The following is a 19,101-nucleotide window of genomic DNA, read 5'->3' on the forward strand; positions in this document are numbered from 1 at the left end:
TTGTTGGTCCACAAACAAAAGTGAAACCTATGCTTATTGGTTGTGATATAGCGAGTTTGAACCAATCTGGGCATGGAGGAGGGACAATGCATCAATGTATCATGTCTGGTTTGTCCGGAGACACAGTGACGAGCGTTTCTTTGTCAAATCATGTGACAAATGTGATACAGCACTGGAAAGCTGAGATTCTCTTCTTTATGCCAATCTTTGTATGAATCGGATCAGCGGATCAAAAGTTATTAAACATTTAAGAGCAATACTTATTTTTAGCCGCGGGCGGCTGTCTCGGTCTTTAAGAGTTAAAACCGTTGATATGCAATTGTTCATGGTATGATAATCGTGCACGTTCAAATCGTGGTAGACCGTCATACCGGTATATTGTTACAACCCTATCCACAGTGAGGATGACGCCATATATGAAGCACGACGTCTCAACATTTCTGCTGTCTGTTAACTTGCTAATATTAAAATGAAAATAGGCAGTTCCTTAAATCATGTTTTAATTTTATTGTTGAGAAAGTGAAACAACGTAGCCAGGGTGATGTGAATGAAGTTATAAAGTACACTGTTCCCTTTGAAGATTTACCCGTGTCCTAGGTAGTCTGTTATCCATATCAAACTGAGGAGGGGGAAACTGCAGCCTTGATCAAACTTGCGAGATCTAAACTTACGAGGATGCAGGACTGAACTGTGTATAACGTTAGGCTACTTAATATTGAGGAAAAGCCCCAATCAGCCTCCGTTTTCAGATGTCTCCGTTTTTGCTCATCCACACTGAGACGGAGCAGCAGCGTTTTAGAATGAAAATGGCCTCCAGCATTTCCAAAATGCTCCATTTTCGGCGCTCGAAAACTCCAGCGTAGTGTGGACGGATGGCGTAAACGTAGCAAAACTTATGTGTTTTCAAACTAAAACGCATTACTGTAAACGGGGCCTTAATGATGCGCGACTCGCATTGACAGGTGAAAATCTGATCTACCTGCTTACACTGCAGACACAGATCCAATTCATATATATACATATATAAGATTTTTACACGTACATGGGCCATATTCGATCTGTGCCACATGGGAAAAAAATTTAATTGAGTCACTTGAACTATGCAGTGTAAATGCAGCCTAAGACTCCGCATAGAAATGTCTACTGGCTTGGTGACCAGTAATTGAGTCACTGTGCATCCCTATCTGGAAAAGGGGGAGGAATAGGTATGGAAGGGGGGATTCTTTAAGACGAAGATGACTAAAGTGAAAAACCTTAGTTATTTATAGAGTTAGGATTCATCTGATTAGAGCGTTATGTGTAGCTGATGCAGGACCAGCTGTGATCAATCATAAGCATGTGATCCTCTCGAAATTAGTTTATAAATAAACCACACAAATTATAGAATGTAAACTCGAGTTTTTTTATTTACAAATCTTCATCTAGTAATACTAAATACTTGGAGAATGAATTTACTTGGTTAAACTGAAAATATATTACATTTTCCAAGAGCAAGACTTAATTTACAGTACAACGAGAAACTATAAAAGAGATATTCTTGATTCCAGATTAATTGTACAGAAATACAACTTTTACTCCATGTATTTTCTATTAAAACCATTATAAAGTCTAAAGAATTGAATAACAATGTTTTGAAAACCTCTAAACTATTTATATCACCTAACACACTTATATAGGAGTATGAAAGGTATATTTTAAACCACAAATCAGGTTTATTATGAATAAATACTAACATTACACTGTAAAAAAAAATCCAGATTTTTACGGTTTATTTCCGGCAGCTAAGGTGCCAGAAAAAAAACATAAAAAAATAACGGCCAATAAATTACAGAAAATTACCAGAAATTTAAATTTAAGGACATTGCTGTAATGTAATATCTGATATTTTACTGTATGTTTCTGTAATTTAATGGCCATTATTTTACAGTTATTTTCAGCACCCTAGCTGCCGAAAATAAACCGTAGAAATACAGATTTTTTTTTACAGTGTACTCGATGCATTTTCTATTACAATTGTTTTTGTGGCGTCTAGAGAATGAAATAAGGTAATGTTTTGAAAACTTCTAAAGTATTTATTTCCTCTCACACACTAAAAAGACTATAAAATGTATATTTTAAATCCCAAATCAGATTTATTGCACAGAAATAACACTGATTTCCCATCAAAAGCATTCTTGTAAAATCTAGAGAATTAAATAAGTTAATGTTTTAAAAAGTCCAAACATAATTATATCTTCTCACACACTAGGTAGATCTCACTCACTACATTTTGAATCCAAAAATCTGATTAATTGTAAAAAAAATACAAATAATATTCTCTGTATTTTATATTAAAAACATTTGTTTAAAGTCTACAGAATTAAATAAGTAAATTTTTTTGAAGACTTCAAAAGCATTTACAGTTGAAGTCAGAATTATTAGCCCTCCTGTATATTTCCCCCCCAATTTCTCCCTAATTTCCAATCATAATAGTTTTAAAAACTAATTTCTAATAATTGATTTCTCTTAGGCGGTTCATTCCGCTGTGGCGACCCCTAATTAATAAAGGGACTAAGTCAAAAAGAAAATAAATGAATGAATGATTTCTTTTATCTTTGTAATGATGACAGCACATAATATTTGACTAGATATTTTTCCAGATACTAGTATTCAGCTTAAAGTGACATTTAAAGGCTTAACTAGGTTAATTAGGGTAATTAGACAAGTCATTGTTTAACAGTGGTTTGTTCTGTAGACAATCAAAAAATATATTGCTTATGGAGGCTAATAATATTGACATTAAAATGGTTTTAAAAAAAAGTTAAAACTGCTTTTATTCTAGCTGAAATAAAACAAATCAGACTTTCTCCAGAAGAAAAAATATTATAGGATATACAATGAAAAATTCTTTGCTCTGTTAAACATCATTTGGGAAATATTTGAAAAAATTCACAGGAAGGCGAATAATTTTGACTTTATCTTGTAAAGTCTAGAGAATTGAATAGGTTAATATTTTGAAAACTTACGCCTTTATTTCCTAATACTAATAACATGATTAAAATCAAGCATATATAAAAATTAAATTCACATTTGAAAGCACTGCTTTCTTAACATTCAGGAACATAAATAAAGCCAGCAACTGATCTGATTGGACGAAACCACCTGTTTGTCCTCCAATCAGAGCTTGAGATTCACGAGGAGGCGGGTCTGGCCGTGTTGGCTCTGACTCTGGCTTGGTCGACGGCGTCCAGCAGGTTTTTGGAGTCCATGGCGAGTGTGTGAGCGGCCGCCAGCATCTGCTTCTTACACTCGTCTTTCAGAGACGTGACGGAGTTCTGCTGAGCCAGACGCATCTTACTGATCAGCTCCGCCAGATCCTTATTCAGCAGCTTCTGTGTGCCTTCAATCTGAACAACACACACACAGGTTTGTGCGTACAGATTTATGAAGTTTACAGCGACATGAAGTTGTACATACCCAAATCAGAAAAAGTTAAAAGAGTATGGAAAACACAAATAAAAAAAAGAAAGTAGTGATTTTTTAATATACTTTGACATTTGTTTATTGTAGACTATATGAACACAAAATAGGTCATGTTTTGTCTGGTCAACTTCATTTAATCTGTAAATATACATTCTGTCATTCAGGCCTGCAACACATTTCAAAAACAATCAAGTGGTGTTCGCTGCAGAGCCATTTGAGGAGAGCTGAGCTCCAGCGAGGGGGAGCTTAAGCTTTAGCTCCACCTTTTTTGCACTTCTTCTACGAGTGATGTCACTGGGGGTAGGGTTAGGGGTGGGTGTACGCATTAAAACAGCTTACAGGAGGAGGAGCGACAGCTCATGCTCCCCCTCGCTGGAGCTCAGCTCTCCTCAAATGGCTCTTCAGCGAGCACCCTCTCAAAACAATTGGGACAGGAGCAGTTTAGGGCTAGTAATCAGGTGAATTGGTTAAATGACGATGTGATTTGAAACAGGCAGGCCCAGATTGGCTAATCAGGAGGACCGGGAGAATTCCCGGTGAGCCGGTCCGTTTTTCCCTACCTGCTTGCACTCTCAGCAGTCGCACTTTTTCATTTATTTATGTATTTGACCATAGCCTCACTCTTTTTATTCATTATTTTGCCGCAGCTCCGCTCTTTTTATTTATTTTCTCGCAGCCCCTATGAGCAAAATGCAGCCTACAGGGTAATGATGTAAATATCATCATTCGACCCCAAACAGCGGCACCTTAGTGGATATAAGATTTCGAAAAATTTATATTAATGAATAATACACCTGCTCAATGAAAATCAGATGATTCACTATATTCATACAGCTGATGTAACGGCCTAGTGGTTAGTACGTTGCTCTAAGACGCCACCAGCGTATGTTCAAATCTCACCTAAATTATTATCATTTTATTTTTTTCATTTTTATTGTTAAGACATATAATACTGTGAGGGCTGTTAAACATTTAAAGTTCTAAAGCAGCTGTTTTCTTGAAAAAGACGTGGTAGTGTCATAAGAAACTGAAATGGAAATGACCTTATTTTAATATAGTCAGTCGTGAACTGAGGTAGGCCGGTCTGGCTTGAAACTCCAGGACTGAAAAGGAGTCCCACTCCGGCCCTGGAACAGGTGATGTCAACAGGTGATTGTAGTTATGATCTAGAACAAAAGTGGCATCCAAGAAAGGTCTAGTCCTTTAGGAGCGAAGATGGGCCGAGGATCGCCAGTTTGTAATCTTTAAAAACAATGCTCCTCAAAGAAAGATAGGAAGACATTTGAATAGTTCACCTTAAACAGTGCATAACATCATTAAAAGATTCAAGGAATCTGTAGGAATTTCAGTGCGTGAAGGACAAGGGCACAAGCTGAACAACCGTGATCTCCAGTGGTGGAAAGGGTACTGAAAAAATCATACTCAAGTAAAACCACCATTACTTTCCTAAAAATGTAGGAAAAAGATATATCTGGCTGCCCTTGTACTTCAGCGGGAAATTCTCCCTGCTCAGGCGAAGAATTAAATCTTTTTCCCTATCATGATGAAGTCTTGCAATAATTCTGTGGGGTCTTTGACCCGCAGATGGCTTTGGCAGAAGGGCACGGTGTGCCCGATCGATTTTGACGGGCTTTGGAAAATGTTCGTTGCCAAATAGTTCAGTGATCACGTCCGAGATGAACCGCGAAGTGCTGCCCTGTTCCTCCCCTTCAGTTATTCCAACGAATTTTAAGTTGAGCCTTCGAGATCGGCCTTCCAGGTCATTCAGCTAAGTCCATAATGATTTGTTCTCAGCTTGCAGTTCCTGGCACTTTTTTCAGTTTCTCTGACGCGTCGGTCCACCTCATTCAGTGCTTCTTCCACATCCACTAATTTTATATTAAAGCCAGTTTGTTCCGACTGCAAATTAGCCATCGCCGCATCCAGTGTATCCAGCCGACCACTCAAAGCGGTCATCTTCTCGTCTATTAATTTCTTCAGATCGTCGCCTTGCGAGTTTATTGCAGCCAGTATAACACTCACATTTGCCTGAGATAGAGTGTCACACGCGGCGATTTCATCCCTGACAGCAGTCACGGTATTTTGAAGACTTTCTAGACCATATCGAGCACGCGATGAATCAGGAAAAGTCGGCAAAACACCCAAAAAGTTACGAAAATAATTGAAATCTTACTTCCAACTATTAAGAGTAAATCCAAGATATGACTGATAGTTATTAAATAGAATAAAGACACAAAAGATGGAGTTATATTCGAAAATCAATGTTATCAGAGAGCAGCTCAAAAAAACTCGACTACTCCATGCTTTTCGTGCATGCGCCCCCTCACTTTCCTAAAAATGTAGAGCAGTAGAGTAAAAAGTTTCGGTCATATATATTACTCAAAGTATGAGTAAAAAGTAGCCCTTTCAAAAGTACTCAAGAGTAGTGAGTATTACGCAGTTAAAAGCTGATGCACTGACATGTGGATGTGTGTAAACGTAACATTCTGTAGTGCATCTAGTTATATCCCAGCAGCCACACAACGTAAGACATGAATATTAGGTTAGATTTAGGTTGTGGTGTCAGGTGACCAAAATTCAATGTCTAGCCAGCATCTAAGGACAACATTATTTTGATGCCCAATAATGACGTCAAATGTAATGTGTAATGTAATGTAATGTGTATTTATATAGCGCATTTATTGTGTATGGCCATACACCCAAAGCGCTTCAAAATCATGAGGGGGGGTCTCTCCACACCACCACCAGCGTGCAGCATCCACTTGGATGATGCGACGGCTGCCACAGGATAACGGCGCCAGTGCGCTCACTAAACACCAGCTATTGGTGGAGTGGAGAGACAGTGATAGAGCCAATTCAGTGGAAGGGGATGATTGGGAGGCCATGATCATAAGGGCCGATAGAGGGACTTTGGCCAGGACACCGGGGTTACACCCCTACTCTTTCACGAGAAGTGCCATGGGATTTTTAATGACCACATAGAGTCAGGACCTCGGTTTAACGTCTCATCCGAAAGATGGCGCCCACTGACAGTGTAGTGTCCCCTTCACTTTTACTGGGGCATTAGGACTCACACAGAACACAGGTTGAGCGCCCCCTGCTGGCCTCACTAACACCCCTTCCAACAGCAACCTAGTTTTCCCATGTGGTCTCCCATCCAGGTACTGACCTGCAGCCCAAGACCAGTTACTCACTGAAGCTAAGCAGGGTGACATGGCTGTGGCGTTGTGACGTTGATATTTGGTTGTTTTTAGGTTGTTAGAAAATGATCAAAATCCAATGTAGACCCAACATCTAAAACCAACGTCATGATGATGTCAAATACTGACATTTATTCGTCAGGTATGGCAACCAAAATCCAACGTCTGATAGACGTCATATTGGTAACATCAACACAACGTCAAGCTGTTACATCATTAGACGTTGATATTTGGTTGGTTTTAGGCAATGACTGTAAAAAATATGGACGACGCGACAGCCCTTTTTCCCATTGAACGCCTTGAGGGCAAAACGCCTGCTTGACGGGCACAAACTGTCGCAAAAGACTGCTGAAATTGGAGCCTTGACATGCGCAGAAGGATTGTCTGATGGAGCCAGAGGAGGAGCCGCGAAAATGAGCGGAGTCGAGCTTCCAACCAAACGCTTTATGTAAAATCAACCACGCCCCCGAACTGCTCAGCATGCGTTTGCTGTCATATCAACACAAATGGATGTAATAACGTTAACAAATATGAGGGTTTTATATATTCAATCGCGCCAGCTCCGGACCGCAGCGCATAACCTACTCGCGGCGTCGCGGGCTGATTCCGGCTCGCATGCGGCAGCGCCGGCTCGCTCGGCCGCCGCATCTGGCTCGATTGACTCGGGCTGGAATCGGGCAGTGAGTCCAGGCATCCGGAGTAGGTCCAGCAGAGGTAACGTTAGTCAGTCTGCGCTCTAAGAGATAACTCTCCGGCAGGCGAGAATCTAGCCGGAACTGTGTTTTGCTATCTGGGTGGCTAGGCGTGTATTAGCAAACTAATAAAGCCCGAAAAAAGCCCTGACCTTAGCGAATAAACAGTGTTCCACCAGGATCATGTATGTCAGAAACTGTAGTTTACTGCTAAACTCATTTTGTCATGGTAAAATAACACAGAAATCGAATAATAACATTTCAGTCTACTTCAGTCTCCTGCCGAAGCTCAGACGCCGCGCTTTGAGAAACTGTCAATCACAGCTGTCAATCACGATGACACGCCCAGCATTAAATTACTGCTAAAAACAAACTGTTTACAAAAATGAAGATCTGCACCTATTTCAGCACAATAACCAGTGCCTTAATCGACCAGAACCATCTTTCAGGACATTTTATTGCAAGTGTAATACATTTTTATATTTGGGCTCAAGTCTCCTTCATTAACACGGAGGAGGCGGGCTTTATGACTTGTACTGCAGCCAGCCCCCAGGGGGCGATCTAACGGCCGAGACCCTCACTCAAACGCAGGCTTGCGGCACACTTGGTTTTAGGTTAGACACTGGACATTGACGTTGGCCTGGCATTGAGTTCTGATGTTAACCTGATTTTCATTTCCAAACCAAATGCAACGTCCCCATGACATTGGGGTACAATAATAATCTGACATCGTGTTGATGTCTTGTGCCTGCTGGATGTTTTAAGTCATCTTGTCATTAGTGACATGCATCTAAACAGTCTCTGGGTCAACGCGTGTAAAGACTTTGGACATCTACTTATACACTTTTAATACTTCCAAACAGTTTGCTGCAATTTTGTTAATAATGTCCAGAACTGCCGTCGACTTCTCTTGAGCTCGGAGGCATCTGGGATGGACCATCACACAGTGGAAACGTATACTGTGATCAGATGAGTCAATATTTCAGGTATTTTTGGGAAGAAATGGATGCCGTGTGCTCTGGACCAATAATTAATAATTAATAATAATAATTCCTTACAATTATATAGCGCTTTTCTGGGCACTCAAAGCACTTTACACACAATGGGGGGAATCTCCTCATCCACCACCAGTGTGCAGCATCCACCTGGATGACACGACGGCAGCCATTTTGCGCCAGACCGCACACCACACACCAGCTGGTTGGTGGAGAGGAGACAGCGATGAAGCCAATTGGAATATGGGGATGGTTAGGAGGCCGTGATGGACAAAGGCCAGTGGGCAGATTTGGCCTGGATGCCGGGGTTAAACCCCTACTCTTTTCGAAGGACATCCTGGGATTTTTAACGACCACAGAGAGTCGGGACCTCGGTTTAACGTCTCATCCGAAAGACGGCGCTCACTGAGCAGTATAGAGTCCCCGTCACTATACTGGGGCTTTAGGACTCACACAGAACACAGGTTGGGCGCCCCCTGCTGGCCTCACTAACACCACTTCCGGCAGCAACCTAGCTTTCCCATGTGGTCTCCCATCCAGGTACTGATCGGGCGCAGCCCTGCTTAGCTTCAGTGGGCGACCATGTGAGAGTTGCAGAGAGCTAGCTGCCAGCAACAAGTCCAAAAGCCAGGGTCTGTCATGGTATGCGGTTGTGTCAGTGCCCTTGGCAAAGGTAACTTGCACTTTTGTGAGCACCATTAATGCTGAAAAGTACAGAGAGATTTTGGAGCACAATATGCTGCCTTCTTCTCCAGGGATACCCATGCATATTTCAACAAGGGGAAGAGGATAAAGGTACTTGACTGGCCTGTCTAGAGTCCTGATCTGTCTCCAACAGAGAATGTGTGGTGCTTTATGAAGCACAAAATGTGACAACGAAGACCCCGTACTGTTGCCCACTTTAAAGGGTCACGAAACACCAAAACACATTTATTTGAGCTGTCGACAGTCGTATATGTGCCCCACACTGCTAAAAACACTATTAGGACACATATATCTCACTAAAAAGTAAAAATTCAAGAGCAAATTCGTACTTCAGGTTTAAAATTAATTTTTGAAGCTGCGTCACGGCCATGAGATCTTAGTGTGTGTTCCAGCGTGCAGACTGGACGTCTGTGCCAGGGAGTCCTGTATCAAGTCTCCAAGTGTGCTGCATTGATGCATGAGTAAGGCTTGATTCAAACCAATCGGTGCGCTCTATTGTGCAACTTCATTAATATTCATTAATGTTACAGTGTTTAGACGGCAGAGACACCACGTTGTATTGGCAAAACAAGCGAGCAGTGTTGCTGTTGCTTTTATACTTTGCTGCAGTGAAGTTTCGTTTTCATTTTCTCTCTGTGAGAGCTCAGCTGGACTCACGTGTGGATCAGTGCATGCAACGCTCGACAACAATAACTTACGTGTCTAAGGAACATTGTTTACCCAAGAGCTTTTTTTTTCATCTGCAAACGCTGAGATCCGGATTCGCTTGTAGTCTCCTCTTAAACAAGACGCGGCTCTAGTTGCTGGTGATTGTCCTGTCTCTACAGATTTGGTAAGTGAGCGACCAGTGCTCTTTGTTTATTCAGTTTGTTCGTATCGAACTAACTATTACACCGAGTGTAAACATGTTAACACCACAACCAAACTATTACCGTCGTGTAGGATTTTCACCGCATTTTGTGACCAGAATAACACACTCGGCTTACCTGCCGAGTTTTTTTCTCTCATTTGCCGTTCAGTATCAAACATTGCATGAAAAATTCACGCTTAGAGCAGTTCCTTGAATCAAATATCTCGTTTGTCAAGAGGGGCACGACTGAATTCCCTGAATGAAAGAGCCAAACTGCAGTTAAAGTCGACACTCCCATATCATCCCTCTTTTGCTCCTCCGACACTGGCCCCTAAACAGAGCTGGACACGCCCACTTTTCTGACTTTTTCCAAAGTAGAGGTGTGAAAACACCCTGCTAAACCGAGGGGGTTTCATGGCCCTTTAAGGCCGTACTCACACTAGGTACAGTTGCCTCGAACCGGGCCAAAGCACGCTTGTCCCCCCTCCCGTCTCCCCCGATGGCCCGCGCTCACACCACAAACGGGCTTTGGCACGCTTACGTCATCGCTGCTGCGCTCTTCAGTGAGAAGCGCTATCTCACTCAGCAGCACAGTGGAGATTTCTCTAGTTATATCGTTTCAGTCGTTTGATATGCCGTCAAATATTTCGCCAAACAGTCCTTAGGGATGCGGGGACACGCAGTCAGATATTTCGCCGAACAGATCCGCCACTTTTGGCACTTATAAACAATCATTAAGCTCTCGTGCTGCAGGAATGAGGAGGTCTGCTGAAGGTGCGCAGCTGTCGTGCAGTGAGGAGTTTGCGTCTTTAATAAACTATGGCAGTTTGCATTCACTGAACAGTAAGAATTATTAATAAATCCATATGAAACAGTCCCTTAAAAGTCACGTCTCGCTTTTAGTTTTGGGCTTTGGCGCGTTTTGCACTCACACACAAGCCCAAGTGAACCGGGCTCAGGCACACCTCTTCCAACCGGGGCCAGGGGCCGGCCAAGTGAACCGTGCTTGAGCCTGATTCAGCGCACTCACTCTTCTCAAACGATCCGGGAAACGGGCCTGGGCATGGTACGGATGCAGGCCGAAGTGGGACTCTTTTTCAGCCCTGGAGTTTCAAGCCTCAGGCCGGCCCACCTCAGTTCACCACTGATTATATTAAAATAAGGTTATTTCCAATTCAGTTTCTAATTACACTATCACGTCTTTTTTTGAGAAAACAGCTCTTTTAGAACTCTTTTAGAACAACTCTTACAGTATTATGTCTTAACAATAAAAATGAGAAAAAAAAATTGTTACTCAGACAAGGACCGAACCCAGGTTGGCCGTGTCATAATCTAATGTACTAACCACTGTACCACAACAGCTGTACGTAGAACGGTGACTTATCTAGTTATATCATCATTAACCTGCAGGCTGCATCCTGCACACGAGGCTACGAGAAAATAGATAAAAAGAGCAGAGCTGCGGTAAAATAATGAATAAAAAGGCTGTGGTCAAGTAAATAAATAAATAATTTTTAAAAAGTGTGACTGCTGAGAACAACCGATTCTGGAACTAGGGACACCGGCCCTCGCGGCCAAAAAACGGACCGGCCCACCGGGAATTCTCCCGGTCCTCCCGATTAGCCAATCCGGGCCTGTACGGATGGCATAGTGTGAGTAGGCCCTAAGTAATGTTTGCAGGAAGAATGGAATAAAATTACACGTCTACAGCCCCTAAACGTCTTTTAAGTCTGAAAAGGAATGGAAACATTACAAAGTGGTAAATGCTTTACTGTTACAACTTTTTTTAAATGTGTTGCAAAAACCAAAAATTGGAATGCGTGTTTATTTTAAACAAACAACAAAAATCATGTGGAACACTTTAAATAATGTTTGTTGTATCGTCTGCAATGAAATACAAGTCAAAGTGAATTTAGAAATCACTACTGTCTTTTTTTGTTGTATTTTTCATACTGTCGCACTTTGCTTTGGGGCTGTATGATGACATGGGTATGACCTAGATTCACTCTGTTAAGGGGATTTACAGGACGAACACACCTTGTGATCGTTCTTAACAGGTTCTTTTAACATTAAAAATTTATCATGGGTTTTCTGTGAGGGTTGGGTTTAAGGGTTGGGTTTAAGCGTAGGGCCATATAATAAGCGCTTTTATATATAAAGCATGTATACAAGTATGTGTGTGTGTGTGTGTGTGTGTGTGTGTGTTTGTTTTTCACCTCTGTCCTGATAGATTCGTGTAGCGAGGGCAGGATGTCGTCTACACTGTGGATCAGACTGCGCAGCGTCATTCCTACAGACTGAGAGAAACATCCCATAATGAGCAGCTCCTGATTACGGAGATGAAGTGTGTGTGTGTGTGTGATCCGCTGGAGGACGCACCTTCACCACACTCACATACTCTGATGCTGGAAGGGTGTTGACCTGGTTCTTCAGCTGCACCACCACCTTCACCATCTCCATCACGTTCTGGTAGACCAGATCATCTGTGCGGTCCAGCTCTGCTGTCGGTGCTGGCTGCACATACACACACACATACAAAGCCCAGCATGCACATTAGTTACATTAATACATGCAGTATCCACGTCATCAGATCACATTATGACGTCCAGACACAACATTTTCTTGCTTTGGGATTTATAATCATGCTAAGTGTTGTATTACTGTATATTTTGAACATTGTATTATTATTTTAGTCATTTTGTTCTTAGGATTTAATTTTGGGCCTTTTACACATACACACCTTTCCGGAAAATTACCGGCCCTTTCTGAAAATAAAGGTAAATTCGTTCTGGCTATTTTCCGGAAAGAGAAGTTGTAACATTACTGGTAATTTGCCGGAATGCGGCGCTGTGTGAACGCAAAAGGAAGATTGCCGGAAAGAGTGCGTTCATGTTTAAAACACGCTGACGTAGCGTCTACTTTAGCCAATCAGAACACTTAAGACACATTCACATCTGCGCGGCTTATGAGAATAAAAGCCTGTGAATATATTTTCAGTCACATTTAGCTGCTAGATGTTAGTCAGATATCATTTATATGCTCCTTCTTAATGCCAACTGTGTAAAAAAATATCAGTAAGATGCTTATGATAAACCGCTGTTTGTTTACCTTTAAGCTCTGACGCATGTGCACGTAAAGCAGCCGGTGAGTGCCAACACACACACACACACACACACACACACACACATTATGTACATCTCGATATGCAAAAGTGTTCTTGAGGACAGTATTGTAAATCAAAGTTGTTCACAATACTGATCCATCCACAGAGTTTTAATGTAGTTAAATGTTTACAAATACAAGCGCAGCCATTTAGAGCTTATTTCTGGTTACACTACAAAAAATGCTTTTCTTACTTAGATTTTTTGTCTTGTTTCTAGTCTAAATATCTAAAAACTCTTAAATCAAGTGGAATTTTCTAGACAAGCAAAACATATTGTCTTGTTTTAAGATTTATTATGCCAAAATTAAGTGAGTTTTCCTTAAAACAAGCAAAATAATCTGCCAATGGGGTAAGCAAAATAATCTTATGTCGAAAGGAAAAACAAGATTATTTTGCTTACCCCATTGGCAGATTATTTTGCTTGTATTAAGGAAAAACTCACTTAATATTGGCATATTATTTCTGAAAATAAGACAATATGTTTTGCTTGCCTAGAAAATGCTTCTTGATATAAGAATTTTTAGATATTTGGACTAGAAACAAGACAAAAAATCTAAGCAAGAAAAGCATTTTTTGCAGTGTAATGATGGCAGAATTTACCGTTATTTTGGAATGGATGTGTGAATGCTCTTTTCCGGGAAAATCCCGTAATGCCCTCGCCTGTGTGAACAGCGCTTTTTTGAATTTACCGGTAAAGTCGTTCCAGAAATTTTCAGGATATTTACCGTTATCACTGTGTGAAAAGGGCTAAAGTCTAAAGTGCATGGTGCAAAAGCATTAAGAGTGTGTCTGAATCCACTTTTGCTATTTTAAGGACAGAATAATACGCTTTGTGCCACGGCACATGGTCTAACAGGGTTGTGCTTATTCTCTTAATGATTTATGAGTAGGGCCAGACAGAATCTGCTGACATTTTTTGCTATTTTGTCAAAAATATGCAGATTTTTGCAGAATAATTTCAGGAGTATCATACCTAAAAACTGATTTTATAAAAACAAATAATACATTTTGAACTTTTATTTAATGTGTACAATGCAAATCCAATTAGATCCACTTATTTGTTAAATAAAGCAAGTCTCTCGTATAATATATCTACTAAACGACAGAAAATATTACTTTACAAACTGTATTGTAAGTAAATCACAAGAATATTTTCATATTACTATTATTATATCACAGTCACAGAGATAAACTCCGTGATTTCCTCCTCTGACCAGCAGAGGGCCCCCTCACCTTGTTATTAGCTGTCTCATCGCTGGGGCCCAGACGGAATCTGCGGACGCTTTTTGCTATTTCTGCAGAGAATTTTGGTAAAAATCTGAGGATTTCTGCTGAATTATTTTGGGAGTATCATAACTAAAACTTTAATATGTGAAATAAAAAAATGTTATCTTTTTAACTTTTCTTTAATTCTTAAACTGCAAATCCAAGTAGATTCATTTTATTTGGTAAACAAAGCAAGTCTCTCATATAATATCTCTACTAAAGACAGAGAATATTGCTGTACACACTGCACTGTACATAAATCAGATGAACATTTTCATATTAGTCAATAATATTACTGTAATTATTTTAAAAACTGAATAAATATAGATTTACACACATTTACTCAAGTAAATAAACAGAATTAATGATGGGCTAAAAATCTGTGGAATTCTGCGTGCGCACAGATTCCATGTGGGCCTGCTCATCGCTTACTCTTTACTACATTTCCCATCTACCCCGTACCAGCAATGATTACTGGTGCAGCTGAAATAACTCCGCCATCTATTTAAGCAGACTGGTTTGTCTCGCTCTTTGCAAAGTCTTGTTTGCACCTCGTTGACAATTCTAAGCGTTGATATCCTGTTTTGGTTTTCCTGTTGTGACCCTGTCTTCCCACCATTTACGATTGTTTGCTGCCAGCCCTGACCATTTGCCTGTTGTTGACCACGATGATTCTGTTTACCCTGCTTTGTTGTGTACGCCAGTCCCTCACCACTTCCTTTCTGACTACGATTATAATAAAAGCCTGCAAGATGGATCCCTATCCTTGTGACGAATCATTACAATCACAATATTAGTGAAATTAATTTCAGAACTGAATAAATATGAGTTTATACACATTTACACAGGTAAATAAATAGACTCAATGATGGGTAAAAAATCAGAGGAAATCTGTGCGCGCAGATTCCGTGTGGGCCTAATTATGAGTGTGTTTTGAGCATAACGTGCATTAAACCAATAAGTGTCTCATCTCCTACTCCCTTTAAGAGTCAGCTGCATCACGCCATGGCGCATTTGCTATTTACATGACAGACTTTGTACGTGGAAAAACTGACAGCTTCACTTGCGAGAAAACAGTTAAACAGAGCATCTGCTGTGTGAGGATACAGAACGAGCCTCCTCCATTCAGCATCTTTACTTTACTTTTACTTTTTACTCCTTTACTTTCTTGGAGTAAGGAAACAATGGAAAAGCACTGCTCTGAAGACATCCTTTAGCCTACATATTTAATTTCCTTTGTTAAGCGCAAAGATTTGTTTCAAAGCCATTTCTAATTTCAGTTCTAATTTCAAGCAAACTAATAAATGAACAGTAATAATGAAGTGTGGTGAGTTTTATCTAAACACACGTCCTATTATTATGCCCCATGGTGATGCGGACTAGGGTTGGGTGATGTCGACCAATTTGGTATTGTACGATGTCTAACGTGAAACATCGCGATGGACAATGACATCGTCATCATTGGCGGACGTGAAATAATTATTTATGAAAAATTAATTGATTACGAATTATTTTTTGTAGCTAACTACCTGACCAGCATGGTCTTTGTTTTACCCATAAACAAATCATAAATAAATAAAGATAAGTAGCACACAAATAACCACCTGTCCATCACTTTTTTCGCGGGAGATTGGTCGGTAAAAAAGGTGCACAACTGACAGTATCAGTTTTCACTAAAATTAAGTACAAGTGTGAAAGTGAAAGACTGAAGCAGTGTACTGATGCTGTGACACGTTACCTGAGAGATTCAAAAGACTGAAGAGATGTTAAAGACAAGATTATTATCACATTTAACAACTATAGTGAGACGAGATCCAGCGGTACATCCATGATAAACTGTCCGACCTGCTCAGACCAGCGCATGAAAGTGTATGTGTTTGTGTGTGTGTGTGTGTGTGTGTGGTCACGTAATGAGTTAACAAAAAGGACGCAAATTGATTTGCTATTTAAACAACATGGTGCAAAAAGTGAAAATCACTGTTGCACTGGTCTGAAAATAGCAACAAATCAAGCCAAACACGTATTGCGCCTTATTGCGTCAGATGTATGACAATGCCCTAAATGTCAGATCTAAATTAAATGTAAATGTAAATTAATCTATTAACAGTATTATTATAACAGAGATTGAATAAATCTTTAGGAGTTCTCTATTGTTAATAAAAAACATAATAAAAAGTCAGTGGTGTGGTGGTGTAGTGTTTAGTGCATCGACACATGCACTCCGGTGCTCACGGCGACCCGAGTCCAATTACCGCCTTGCGGTAATATGCCGACCCTTCCCCTTTCTCTGCTCCCTATGCTTTCCTGTCAATAATCTCTACTGTCCTATAAATTAAAGGTGAAAACCCTGAAAAAAACTATATATTTTTAGTATGTAAAATAAAGTTGTAAAGTAAAATCAAGTGAGTGTTTGATTTCTGCGTGTGGAAAGATTTGCTGACACCTTCAGACACAGATTACTGAATTACCTGAGCTGAAACACGCGGTGGCTTCTCTGGAGGACCTTGAGAGGAGACTGAACACACACACACACACACACACACACACACACACACACACACACACACACACACACACACAGACGCAAATAAACAAACACACAGACACACACAAAACAGGAGAAATTATTGGAGAAATCACAACAAACATATCAGCATCAGCCACAGAGTTACTGCTTTAAATCAGTGGATTCCAAACTTTTCAACCCATGAACCCCAAAATGGCAATGCCAGTGACTTGCGACCCCCAATATCCTCTGAGGTGGTTATAAATACAGAAACCCTGCATGCAATGGCGCACACACACCAATAGACCCAAGCCTATTCTTCCTTTAATTTTTTTTATGTATGTGAGTGCTGTAAAAGGGCCAGAAATTTTAACCTGGTGTTAAAAAATCAATCTGCTGCATCTGACGCTATTGTCTTTAATATAATGTAATTACCCCAGGGGTCGCGATCCAATAGAACTATAAGCTACTATAGTAACTCTATAGTTACACACAGGAGCTTGAGAAAAATGCTAATTTTAGAAGAAAATTTCAGACGGCATTTAGAGGATTTTGCATCTGTTATTGAACCATAGATATATACACTAGATATTGCATAGGGACCCTGAGCATGCGTCAATAGTGCCGCCACATTGGTACTCCCAGGACAAATGTTATTTAACCGCACTAGTCAAGACAGTGTTAATACGTGAAGATGCGGGACTTTAGCGCTGTCTAAAGGCTGATTTATACTTCTGCGTCAAACACCGGCGTATGCTACGGCGCTGACGCAAAGCCCTTCGCCGTGGCCATCGCTGACGTGCACCTCTTAAAAATTGTAACTACACGTCGCAACGATGCGTAGCACAAGCTCTGTGATTGGTCGGCTTGGTAGCGCTGACGAGTCTGGGCGGGACCGAGAGCCGCGCGAATGGCGCGAGCTGGAAGCGAGCCCAATGGAGCGATTGTTTACAAGTGTGGAGTCCCATGAAGGAGCTCCTGATGGAAAGTTTTGTTTTGTGTTTACCTCATAGTTAAAGTTGTTGCACATCCGCCGGTTCCTGCCTTAAAATGAGCGAGTTTGAGCCACTTGTACATCCAGGAAGTGTTCAGGAAAAGCAAAACAGCAGTGAAGAAACTCGACACAGAGGAACATTTACACCTCACTGCCAACTAGCGTTTCAGAAGTGTTAATGCAGACCAACAGAGACAGCGCGCAGAAGTATAAATGCACAGCTATGCGCGTTGCATGCGCCGTGGGTCACGCCGGTCACTTGACGCAGAAGTATAAATCAGGCTTAAGGGTGTAGTAATGAGTAAACAAAGAAAACAAAGCACAAAGGCAGAACATTTCATAGGTAATATTAAGTTTTTTACGTTTTTGTATGTTATGAACTTTTGTGCTAAACAGTAGCGTTATTAATGATAATACAGTCACTTACTGCATTCACCATTAGGCAAAGTAGCTCCAACTCACACTAGATACTCGGCTTATGCTAGTTTTGTTGAATAAAATCAGCAAACAATGCAAAAGAAATATGATAACGAGGTGCTGCGGTGCTAGAAACGTGTATTATTGTCGGCTAGTAAAGGAGTCGTTCATAATGGAGATTCATTCACAAACGAATCGCTCCCTTCGTCAGTATGAGAACTGAAAGCAGGAGAGGAGGTGTGTTTCAGGACACAGATTAGATCAAATTTAACAGGGAGGGTGGATAGTACATTTTCGAACACACAAACACAAGCTTCTTGTCAGGAATGCCAATGTGATCACTGATCCATCAATGTAGAAAAGTGATGTGAAAAGTGATGTTGCATACTAACATCCAGGAAAACTCCCGATCATAGATATATTTGTATATGTGTATATCTCTGGCTTTGGATGGCCACAGTCCTCCACTGTACCTTGGTCTCGCATTCATTTCAATGGAGCGCTACCCTGTTCCAAAATGGCGGCTCTATTGACGCATTCCTTCCAATAGACAACAACAGGGTAGGCGACATCTAATGTATATATCTTTGTTATTGAACAACATGAAATTCTTGTTGATAAATTTCAACATGAAATTGATAATAAAAACTTATATAAATGACATAAATATAAAAATAACAGTATTGCATTTAGTTTGAAGCATTAAAATGATTAAAAAATAAATGAAATATAAATGAAAGCTAAACAACACAAACATAAAAAAACAACCTTGGCCAGTGTCATTTTCTGTGGTCTGAAACAAAAAAAAACATAAAATCAAGACAGTGTAAAACAACAGCAGAAAAAAGGCA

General features: G+C 40.5%; 1 protein-coding gene across 7 annotated transcripts in view; it reads right to left on the reverse strand.

The window, feature by feature from the left end:
* Positions 1-1,381: 1,381 nt before the first annotated feature.
* The window catches only part of ptk2ba (protein tyrosine kinase 2 beta, a), a 92,429-nt gene continuing 74,709 nt past the window's right edge, over positions 1,382-19,101 (reverse strand). For 6 of the 7 annotated variants that reach the window (XM_005158577.6, XM_068214505.2, XM_068214506.2 and 3 more), the window contains 5 exons: positions 19,019-19,043; positions 16,802-16,848; positions 12,284-12,418; positions 12,121-12,201; positions 1,382-3,386 (listed from right to left, as the gene is read on the reverse strand). In XM_005158577.6, the coding sequence (XP_005158634.1) occupies positions 3,171-3,386; positions 12,121-12,201; positions 12,284-12,418; positions 16,802-16,848; positions 19,019-19,043 (504 nt within the window). In that variant the 3' untranslated portion in view covers positions 1,382-3,170. Of the gene's footprint in view, positions 3,387-12,120; positions 12,202-12,283; positions 12,419-16,801; positions 16,849-17,280; positions 17,444-17,590; positions 17,880-17,914; positions 19,044-19,101 lie in introns of those variants that run through there. The other variant, XR_012393197.1, reaches the window with a different exon arrangement.

Source organism: Danio rerio, chromosome 17, assembly GCF_049306965.1.
Source record: "Danio rerio strain Tuebingen ecotype United States chromosome 17, GRCz12tu, whole genome shotgun sequence".
In the NCBI taxonomy this organism is placed as follows: Eukaryota; Metazoa; Chordata; class Actinopteri; order Cypriniformes; family Danionidae; genus Danio; species Danio rerio.